This window comes from Furipterus horrens, unplaced genomic scaffold (assembly GCF_987537825.1).
Source record: "Furipterus horrens unplaced genomic scaffold, mFurHor1.1.pri manual_scaffold_4, whole genome shotgun sequence".
Taxonomy (NCBI): Eukaryota; Metazoa; Chordata; class Mammalia; order Chiroptera; family Furipteridae; genus Furipterus; species Furipterus horrens.
The window spans coordinates 16,811,731-16,822,641 of NW_028327174.1; the positions used below are offsets into that span (position 1 = coordinate 16,811,731).

Sequence of the window (10,911 nt, forward strand, 5' to 3'; positions counted from 1 at the left end):
TAAAGTTTAAAACTCAAAAAAAATCAAAAGGGAACTGCCCCATCTACCAGTTAATGAGTGTCTTTCTTCAAAGGTTACCAATGTCATGTTTCAACCAATTAAAATATAATTTAAGCCTAGAAATAAACTATAGAATATTCTAGAATGAAGAAATAATTTTTAAATTACTGAAAAGATACAAATGTTTACTAAAGTAGTTTATATGACTAATAAGTTTGAAATAGTCAAAAACAATGTTGAAGGAAAAAATTCTGTTCACATGATGAATAAAAATACGTACCTGAAGCAAACCATATTTGGTTTCTACATCATAAAGTTTATAATCCTTAATGTCTGGAGACACAGGGGAAGGCAGATTTTCCCAGTTACCTAGGACATTGGCTAAACTGGCAAAAACTGGTTCCGCACAAAATGCCAAGCAATCTCTGTTTTAAAAAAGAAAAAGGGTTATTCACTATTCATTTTTTCCATATTATTAAAATCAAATATACATAAAATATCAGTGGTCCTATTAAACTATCAACAAGAGGGCAAACTATTTTAGATACACTTTCAGCATTAACACATCAACTTAAACCAATAGAACAAAGTCAGGAAGCTTTGTATATGAATTATACTGGATAAATCATTCAACAATCTCTTAAACTAAGTCTTATAATAGTTGTCGTACATTTTTTAAAACTTAAAAAGTCAGGAAATAAAACATTATTTTAACTGTGCTTTTTGAATGACTGATATTCATTATGGAAAACCAATAAACTAATTTAAAATTTTGTTACCTTATACCTATGATATTATCCTTATTTCCTAGGCTGTAATTTTCAGAATATGCTCAAAGGAACATACAGATTTCCCAGAGATGCCTCTGGAGCAAGAGGAATCACAAAGAGGGACAGGGAATGGATCCAGGTCCCCTATAACCAGTTGGAGCAGCTTTGCTTTTACCTATTTTATATATTACTTTGAAAAGTATCAGAATTTACTACTCTTTGATGTATAAGAATATTTAGAAGTTAAAATGTTAAGATATTAACATTCAATAACAACCTTTCACTAACCAAATGTAATGGAGATCTCAGTCCTTATTTTCTTTTTATTCAATGGTCCCCACTGTTAGTGAGTTCTTCCTTCCCTCCTTTGCGTTCCATGACAAACTGCCAATTTTTCTCATGCCACGTGACAATGATCCCTCCAGCTTCCTTTCCTGGCTCTTCTTTCCCCCTCAACATTTCACGTTCTGTAATCGGTACTCTGCTCTTTTTACTCATGTTCTTGAAAATTTGTATTTTTCTTGGTTTTAATTAGTGCCTCAATGTTACCCAGCCCCATACACACCCACCAACTCTGACTTTGATCTGGATTTATTTTCCCATAGCATATTACTTTTGGATAATTCCAGTATCAACTCCACATTACTAATTCATTGAAAACTGAAAGCTATTTTTCCTTCCCTGAAGTGTTCCCATTTCTATAAATGCTACTGCAATTTTTACAACTTAACAATAAAAATGTGTTAAAAAATAATCTTTAAATTGTTTTCCTTTATAACTGCCAATAAATCTCTAGTCAATAATATTAAAATCACTATAACAAAGGCTGCAAGGACAGAGAAAAACATAAAACATTCATCCTTCTTTCCTCAAGAAACTTAAAATATGATGGTGAAATATATGTTAATATAAGTTAAAATAACAAAAACAGGTAGCATTCTGATAAGTGACACAATAAGTGACAATACAGACCCTGAGAGTAAACAATCCAGAGAAAATGGCACAAACAAATATGGAGTCAGGCAAGCTCAGGACAAGTGTGGCAAACAAAACTCAGTTCGCTTTGGGATAGAAGGATCACAACAGTGAGTACTAGATAAGAGACAACAACTACAGTCTTCTAGGTTTATTCATAAAAATAAGGGCAATAAAATAGTATTATGTTAAGAGACATATGAGCATTTTATGGTAAGGCACACATTGTACAGTGGGAAAAAACATATGGGTTCAGAATCTGGGTGCCATAATTATGTGGCTTAAGTAATGTCCCTGTTCCTCAGTTCTTCTATATAATTGTGAGCACAAACAAATGTAAAGCTTTCAGCACACTTTTTCACTGATACATATGAGGATATTTTTCTCTTAGGTTGAAAGAAAAGATCTTGTACCTTGGTGGGGAGAAGTGACAGTGGGTTATTGAATTATGCAGAAATCCCACATACGAAATAGATTAAAGCAAGACTATCTGTTTGAAAAGAGAAGGGAGGTCTGGAACCTGCCAGCTGTGTTTCTCTGCCTACTGTTCCACCCCTATCCTTAAAATCCAAGGGTCCACAAACACATCTGGCAAACCATTTCGTTAAGACCTTCTGAATTGAATACAGTCTGCTAAGTAGGAAGAATGAAAGGAATAAACTAGGGGTTTTGAGTTTATATAGCTAGGGTATCTACAGAATATTAAAAGCACCACAGGCTTGACAATCCAGTTAAGTTGACACAACACAAATTTCATTCTCCTGTCATTCTCAGCAACAGTTCCCAAGCACGTTCTTGAGAAAACTAGAAGGTAGAGTAACTGAGGGCTACAGACTAACACGCTGGGCACAGTAGAAGGTTAAAGAGCTAGGACAGTAGCTGGAATACACATTAAAATAGCTCCCAAAGAGTGAATCAATGAAGAGAGAACAAGAAATTCTAGCAAATTATTCTATACTTGTCTTGCATCTTCTCCTTTGACTATTGTAGTGCTGAGCATAGAATAAAAAAATACTCATTGCAAATGTAAAGAAAGTTTCAGTTAATATTTCAAAAACAGATGTATACATTGAATATGCAAATGAATGCCAGGGAAATAACTAATCCTTAAGAATTCAAAACTCAGTTTATAAAAATTTTTCTCTGACAGTATACTGTATAGACAGATTTCATAAATGAAATTATTTTCAACTATTTGTTCAGAAAATCCCTTATATAGGTTTTTATAAAAATTTACCTGGATTCTTCTAAAGGATGCTGGACAGTAAGAAGTCGAGGGTGTCGTAGTCGAGTTAACTGTTGGACTCCTCGTTTTAGAGAATCGATGATTTGATCCTTTTCAAATTTTTGGTATTTGTCAATCAGCTTTTTATCAAAGACAAAAACAGCCACTTCCTAATAAAAGAATTGTGTAACTAATTTCAATCAAGAATATATAAAAGTAATAAAATTTTATTTAAGTGTCACGATAGTCTACAAAAACTAGAAATCAATGCCATAAAAATTTTAGCGCCATTGTACTTTTCTGATATCTAAAAGTTGGTTTCTCCATGAATAGTAAATCTAAATATTTTTAAAGGTATGAGACCCAGAGTCCTCATCTAGGGAGAACACAGGAAAATCTTCCTATCTGAACTCTGGAATCAGAGGTACACATAAACTATGTAATATATATTGTCCCATTTAGAATCTCTTATATAACCAGAATTCATATAAAAGTTAAAATGTTTAAAAATTCAAAATACCATTCATAATGAAAACCCTGGAGTATAGTACAAAATTTTGAAATGCTTCTTGAAAGAAAAAAATTTGTACATGTCAGGGAGTGATTGTTTATACAAAAACCAATTTATAAGCATCTTTTGAATATGAATACCTATAATTTCCCTCTCTCCTTCCTCCCTATCCTGATCTTATTACGGGTAGTAATGGGAATGGTTACCAGTACAGGAAGATGCTTCCCTCATCGCCTCTCTTTGAGATCATTCACAGCTTATTTTTTTCTACTAAAATCACACATTTTCCTTGGCTGTCATCTGCTTTCATTCTCTCTCAGTTACCCAAGGAAAAATAGTTCTCATCCAGTTAACCAATCTTAACAAATCAGTCAAAAAATAGCCTTATTGATAGCTGATATATTACCAATGCTGGAACTCCATCATAAATGCAAAGAAATCTGATAAAGCTGGTAGCAAAAATAGGAAGAATGAACGTAGCCTTCCAAAATTCTGTGAAAGATGTTTTTCTTATTTTTATTGAATTTATTAAGGTGATACTGGTTAACAAGATTATACAGGTTTCGGGTGCACAACTCTACATCATATCATCTGTACACTATACTGTGTGTTACCACCCCAAGTCAAGTCTCCATCTCTCACCACTTATTCCCCCTTTGGTCTCCTTCACACACACACACTGCCCTCTCCACCCCGTGAAAGATTTTTAATGGCCCTTCCAGAATTTCTATATAAGTCTCTTTCAAAAACTTATTAAATCTACTACTTAACTATCAATATCCAAGACAGCATCTTTTCACTTTATTGCTGTTCTCATCTAATTATTTTTTGCCACATTATGATTATTGTTTTCACAACTTAGTCTAGCAATCTAATCACATCAGATATCCACTGCAGAACTCCAAACCAATAAATTTCTCAAATACAATTTGTTTTAAGTTGGAAGCTCCTTTTATACACACACACACACAGATGAGTTAAGGATATTAGAGAACTGAATCTCTGAAACGTGATAACATATATGGACTATTTATTTAGGTACTAAATTATACGTCCCATTCTCCAAGCATATGTGTACTTTTTAGGAATTACTCCATTCCAGAAAGCAAACCTATGAGACAAGTTATTCTCCTCAACTCACAGATGAGGGGACTGTGAAGAAGATAAATGTATTATCTAAGATTTCACAACTGGTAAGATGAGGAATCAAGATTCGAACCTAATCACTCTAACCCTAGAGCCCACGTTCTTAGCCAAAACACCATTCTGTCTCCCCAGAAATAACACATGGTCAATAATATATAAAGCCCCCCAATAAAACATGACATATGCCTTCAGGAAAACTATCATTTGAATGAGAGCTTTAAATAGCACTCATATATAAATACATTATCTTACCATTATGAGACACAAGACCATCAGCCACTAAAGAGTATTATGTACTATTAACTTGAACTAAAAACAAATGAAGTTCAGGTTCCTATTTCACTACTTATATGCACAATCTTATTTTAGTAAGTGCTCTGCTATAACACATTTTGTAAATGCATCTAATTTAAATCTGTTTATTTTTTCAAGGTGTTTTAGATCTTTGAAAGATCATGTGAAAAAAGGCTCTTGAGCTCTTGTAGTTTCACCACTTTCAAGGAGGAACACTACATACAGTTCATAAAGAAGAAACAACACATAATTCTCTCTCAGACATTCGTCTGTTTTAGGTCAAAGATGAAAGATTCCTACATAGGTCAGAACAGGTTATCAACTACCTTAAAAACATTTCCTTTGTTCCAATCAGTTAATTAAAATAAACCAATTTCAACAAAGTTGTTATTAATTAACTAACCCGTCAGGCCTCATACCCACATCCTAAGAGAAAATTCTTAGCCTGCACCTCAAAACCTTTCATCAGAATAGATTTTTCTAATTGTACTCAATAAAAACTTACCTGTTTTGTTGATTTTTTGGTGCCATTAAAAATCTTCCAAGCTAGCCCATTGCCACCACTGGCAATATGTCGACCAACATCAAATTCCCTAGTGACAGGATTTCCCATTACAGCACTAGTGACATCAGCTGTTACTTTCGTGACAGTACTCTTCAACTTATTAAGCATGGACTCCATGGCTGCAGTACTGAATAATGATAGTTACCTAGAAACACCGGGGGGATAAGGAACTCTGATCATTTGTTTTTACCAGTTTAAGCACTTAACATTCATTATTTAGTTTGAAAAGCGTAATATACCCATACAGCGAGTAAAACAATCCTATGGAGATAAAAGCCACATGTTGTTTTGGTCTTCTGAGAAACCAAACTAGCATGCAAATTTAAGTCTAGGAGCCAAACTGCTCCCTCAATCTCAGTTGTCACAGACCAGGAAGAAAAAGACACATTCACCCAACACTGATACTAATGTTGCTCGGCTATATAGCTTGGACCCTTTTAGACACACAGCTCCTTCATACTAAAAATATATATATATATATATATATATATATATATATAACTTAAAAAAGATCTAATGCTATATACTAAGCAATAAATTTGTATTTTATAAAAGTTTGGTTCATTAAAATAATTACTATTGAACTGTGAAATCATTTGAGAATATATTCTAAAAGAAAAGTATTGATGACAAAAGGACAATAAAACCTCACAAGCAATAGATCAAAAAAGATATTTAAAATTTTTACACGCTTCTGGCCCTGATAGAGAAAGAATGAATTTACCCTCACCTTAAACAACTAGAAACTACACAAAATATATAAAACAAACATTTTCAGACACTGAACAGGCAGCAGATACCTGATCCCAGCGAAAGGCAAAATAACAAGGTGAACCCTAGGACTGCCCCAGTTTGCCGCCTAGAGGCACAACACAAGCCAAACAGCAAAGAGCAGAATTCCAAGAAGCAGGCTAGCTGAGTTAAAAAGTTGAAGAGGAAAACTGAGATTCAAGAATGCTGAGGTAGACAAGAGTTGTGGAATAGAATTTCAGAGAGAAAGGGGAAAATATTTTTGAGAGAGAGAGGGAATAAAAACTACTCTGCTGAAATAGAGCTCCAGAAATTCGCATAGGGGTCTCCTCGATGCTTTGTTATTAGTAAGCTGCATTTGCATAGTGTGAAACTCCACCAGGTCAGGTCAGACAAGGACCAACTAGACAGCTGTGGGCTGAATAGTTCCAGAGTTCAGAGAGGGCTGCAAATCATTTAATTTCTCACTAGCTTGAGTGGAGAGTCCTTGTTGATCATTAAAGGCATTCAGCAGAAATCCCAAAAGGACCATACCTCAGTAGTAAGACAGACTATTCTTAAAAGCTACTCTAAACCTGCCCTAACAAACTAAAAGCGATCCTCAAATGGTCAAACTAATCACAAATTACTTAACTGCCTACCAGAATAAACCCCATACTCATTAAAGGAAAACAAACAAAAAAATTTAGATACTAAAACAATATGACATTCACAACGTTCGGCATGCATCAATAATTATTGGACATGCCAAGAAGCTAGAAAAAAATGATCGTTAATCAAGACCTAAATCAGTCACTAAAAACAAACTCAAAAATGATAGAGACTACAGAATTAACAAAGACGTTAAAAAGCTGTATGTCCAAATATATAACGGAAAGCATAAACATAATGACAGAAAATGGGATATTTTTTAAAAACCCAAATGAAAATTCTAGAGATTAATTTAGAGGATATAATTAACAGATTAGACAGTGTAGGGAAAAAAGATTAGTGAAAACTGAAAGTAGAATAAAAGGATGAAAAAAAAGTCTCAATGACAATGGCTAACATATACAACTGAATCCCAACACAGACCAGGGGAGAGGAAAATAATATTTGAAAAAATAATGGCCAAGACTTTTCCAAATTCAATGAAAACAGCAAGAAATCCAATGAACCATGAACAGGGTAAACATTAAGAACACCATGCCTAGACAGGTCATATCAAATAGCTGAAAATCAGTGGTTAAGAGAAAAATCTTAAAAGTACCCAGAAAAACAGGCAAATTATATATAGAAGAACAAAGAAAAAAAATTTCTCCAGACTTCTCATCAGAAACTATGCAAGCCAGAAAACAACTAAATGAGTACTAAAAGAAACTTGTCAACTTTGAATTGTATAAGTCATGGGAAAAACACTTTCAAAAATAAATGTAAAATAAAGACTTTTACAGGAAAAGTGTCTGAATCTGTTGCCAAGTGATATTCACAATAAGATATATTAAAGAAAGTTCTTCAGACAGAAGAAAAAACATAAGCAGATGGAAATCCGAACCTACAACAGGAATGAAGGACACTGGAAATAAAAATTACAGGGGTATATTTTAAAAACACTCATTCCCTTTAAAATAACAGACCACTGAAAGCAAAAAAAAAAAAAATAGTATATTGTGGTTAAGTAAAAAATATGACAAAATAAACCAAGGACAGGAGAGGGCAAATGGAAGTACATTTTTTAAAAATTCTTACATTATATGTGAGGTAGTACAACATCATTTGAAGGTAGATTGTGGCAAGTTAAAGACATTTAAATCCTAGAGTAATAACTAAAATAATAAAGATATAGCTAGAAAGCCAATAGTGGAAATAAAATAGAATCCTACAGAAAAAAAAAATAGGAAGAGTAAGAAAGGAACAAAGAACAAATGTGACAAACAGAAAACATAACAAAATAGATGTAAATCCAACCATATAAATAATTACAGTAAGCGTAAATAATTTTAAATTCCAATTAAAAGGCACAGACTGTCAAATTAGATTTACAAAGCAATACTGGACTAAATGCTGTTTACAAGAAACACACTTTAAAACCACTTTACAAGATGATATAAAAGAAAAAGAACATAGTCACAAGGTATTGTGTCTACATAAATAACAGACAGAATAGGCTTCAAGACAAAGGGAGACATTGATAAAGTTGTTAATTCATCAAGAGGACACAACAAACCTAAATGTGTACACACTCAGTAATAGAACTTCAAAATAAATACAATATTCCCTCACTTATGGCGGGTATTACATTCTAGATGCCCCCGTGATAGGTGAAAATCCGCGAAGTAGGAACCTTACATTTATTTTAGTATTTATATATATATTAAGGCTTTATAAACCCTTCCCACACACGTATAAACTGTTCCCAGTCCCTTATTAACCTTTCCCACTCCCTTATTAACTTTTCCCACACTTTTTATAAACACTACTTATGTTCTTAAACATATTCTACACTCTTAAAGCTACGTAACTTTAACAACATACGTATAGAGTACCACAAAATCCCGCGATATAGCAAAAAATCTGCGATAAACATAATATTTTTATAAATCCCACAGTACAGTGAGGCCAGGATAAGTGAATCGTGATATAGAGAAGGACCACTGTACAGCAAAAAGTGACAGAACTGAAAGAATAAAGAGAAAAATCCACAATTATAGCTGAAGACTTCAAGGGTCCTCTCTCAGTAACAGATGGACAGATAACCAAGTAGACAGAAAATCAGTAAGAATATAGACCTGAACAACACTATCAAACAATCTGACCTAAAACACTCTACAATAGCAGAATACGTTTTCTTTTCATGTACACATGGATATATAGGTAAATTATATGCTGGGCCATAATACATATCTCAACAATTAAAACTACTGAAATACTATATATTCTTCAATTACAATGAAATTAGAACTTCCAGCCAAGATGGAGGCCTAGACAGACACGCTGCGTCTCCCTCCACAACCAAGAAGAAATACAACTACCTCAAAACTAGAGACAACCAGAAGTTCCAGAAAATTACGCTGCATGAAAGTCCAACAAATGAAGGCATAAAGAAGAAACACTCATCCAGACAGGTAGGAGGGGAGGAGTCAGGGCGGAAAGGATGTGGTGTGGTGGCGGCAGCAGTGGTAGCAGAAGGGGAAAGCCCAGTCACACATTTTAAGAAGTCAGGAAGACACCTGGGGAGCATTCCCAGCACCAGACCAAACTGCACAGCTCACGGTCCCAGCACCGGGGAAAATCAAGCCTCATTGCTTCTGACTGTGAAGACCAGTGGTGGCTGGGGTGGAGGAAGAAACTGCTGGTGTCTCAGTAGAGTCCACTTGTTTAAAGGGCCCCCATGGTCCTGGAGCACTTGCAGACCCATCCACTCTGGGAACGACAGCCAGGGCAACAGCTAGCGGGGCACCAGTCCCATACGGAAGTGGGAGAGGTGCCTGGAAAAGGAGCAGTGCTGATCAAGCGGCATTGTTCCCTCTCAGACCCCTCCCCCACATACAGCACCACAATGTGGTGAAGCTGGTCACCCTGTACTGACAAATATCTAAGGCTCCTCCCCTTACAATGTACCAGGTGCAACAATTCTACCTAAGAAACGGAGGCAAACAAACATAGGAGCCTGTCAAGTTGAGGAGGCAGAGAACTATGGCCCAAAAGAGGGAGCAGATCAAGGCTCCAGTGGGAGAACTAAGTAATGAAGAGAGAGCCAACCTAACAAATGCTGAGTTCAAGACACTGGTGATAACAACGCTCACAGACTTGACAGATGATTGAGTACGGAAACACATAAGGGAAGAAGTGAAGGCTATTCTGAGTGAAATGAAAAAAAATCCACACGAAACCAATGGTGAAGGGAAGGAAGCAGGGGTTCAGATCAACGATTTGGAACATAAGGAAGAAATAAATGGTCAACTAGTACAGAATAAGGGAACAAGAAATGAAAAAAATGCAGGGCTTCGGAAGCTCTGGGACAACTTTAAATGTATCAAATCTGAATCACAGGGATGCCAGAAGAAGAAGAGGAAGAACACGAAACTGCAAACTTATGTGAAAAAACAGTGAAGGAAAACTTCCCCAATTTGGCGAAGGAAATAGACATACAAGTCTAGGAAGCACAGAGTCCCAAACAAGCTAGAACCAAAGAGGACCGCACCAAGACACATCATCATTAAAATGCCAAAGGTTAAAGATAAAGAATCTTAAAAAACAGCAAAAGAAAAGTTACCTACAAAGGAGTTCCTATAAGACTGTCAGCTGATTTCTAAAAAAAAAAAAAAAAAAAAAAAATTTGCAGGCAAGAAGGGACTGGCAAGTATTCAAAGTAATGAAAAGCAAGGACCTACAACCAAGATTACTCTATCCAACAAAGCTATCATTTAGAATGGAAGGGCAGATAAAGTGCTTTCCAGACAAGGTAAAGATAAAGCAGTCCATCATCACCAAGCCTTTATTACATGAAATGTTAAAGGGACTTATTTAGGAACAAGAAGATCCAAACCAGGAACAAAGAAAAACAAGCTAAGCAAATAACTAGAACATGAAAAGAACCAGATATATGGAGATCATATGGAGGGTTGTCAGTGGGGAGGGGAATGGAAAGAATGGGGGGAAAGGTACAGGGATTAAGAAGCATAATTGGTTGGTA

The 10,911-nt window shown here is 35.1% G+C and overlaps 1 protein-coding gene across 1 annotated transcript in view; it reads right to left on the reverse strand.

Annotated features, from left to right (window-relative positions):
* Positions 1-5,627, reverse strand: part of SCYL2 (SCY1 like pseudokinase 2) — a 45,824-nt gene extending 40,197 nt beyond the window's left edge. Inside the window, exons 1-3 of the mRNA XM_090272639.1 lie at positions 5,427-5,627; positions 2,983-3,140; positions 281-425 (exon numbers count right to left, since the gene is read on the reverse strand). Coding sequence (XP_090128765.1) covers positions 281-425; positions 2,983-3,140; positions 5,427-5,603 — 480 coding nt within the window. The 5' untranslated portion in view covers positions 5,604-5,627. The remainder of the gene's footprint in view (positions 1-280; positions 426-2,982; positions 3,141-5,426) is intronic.
* Positions 5,628-10,911: the final 5,284 nt, after the last annotated feature.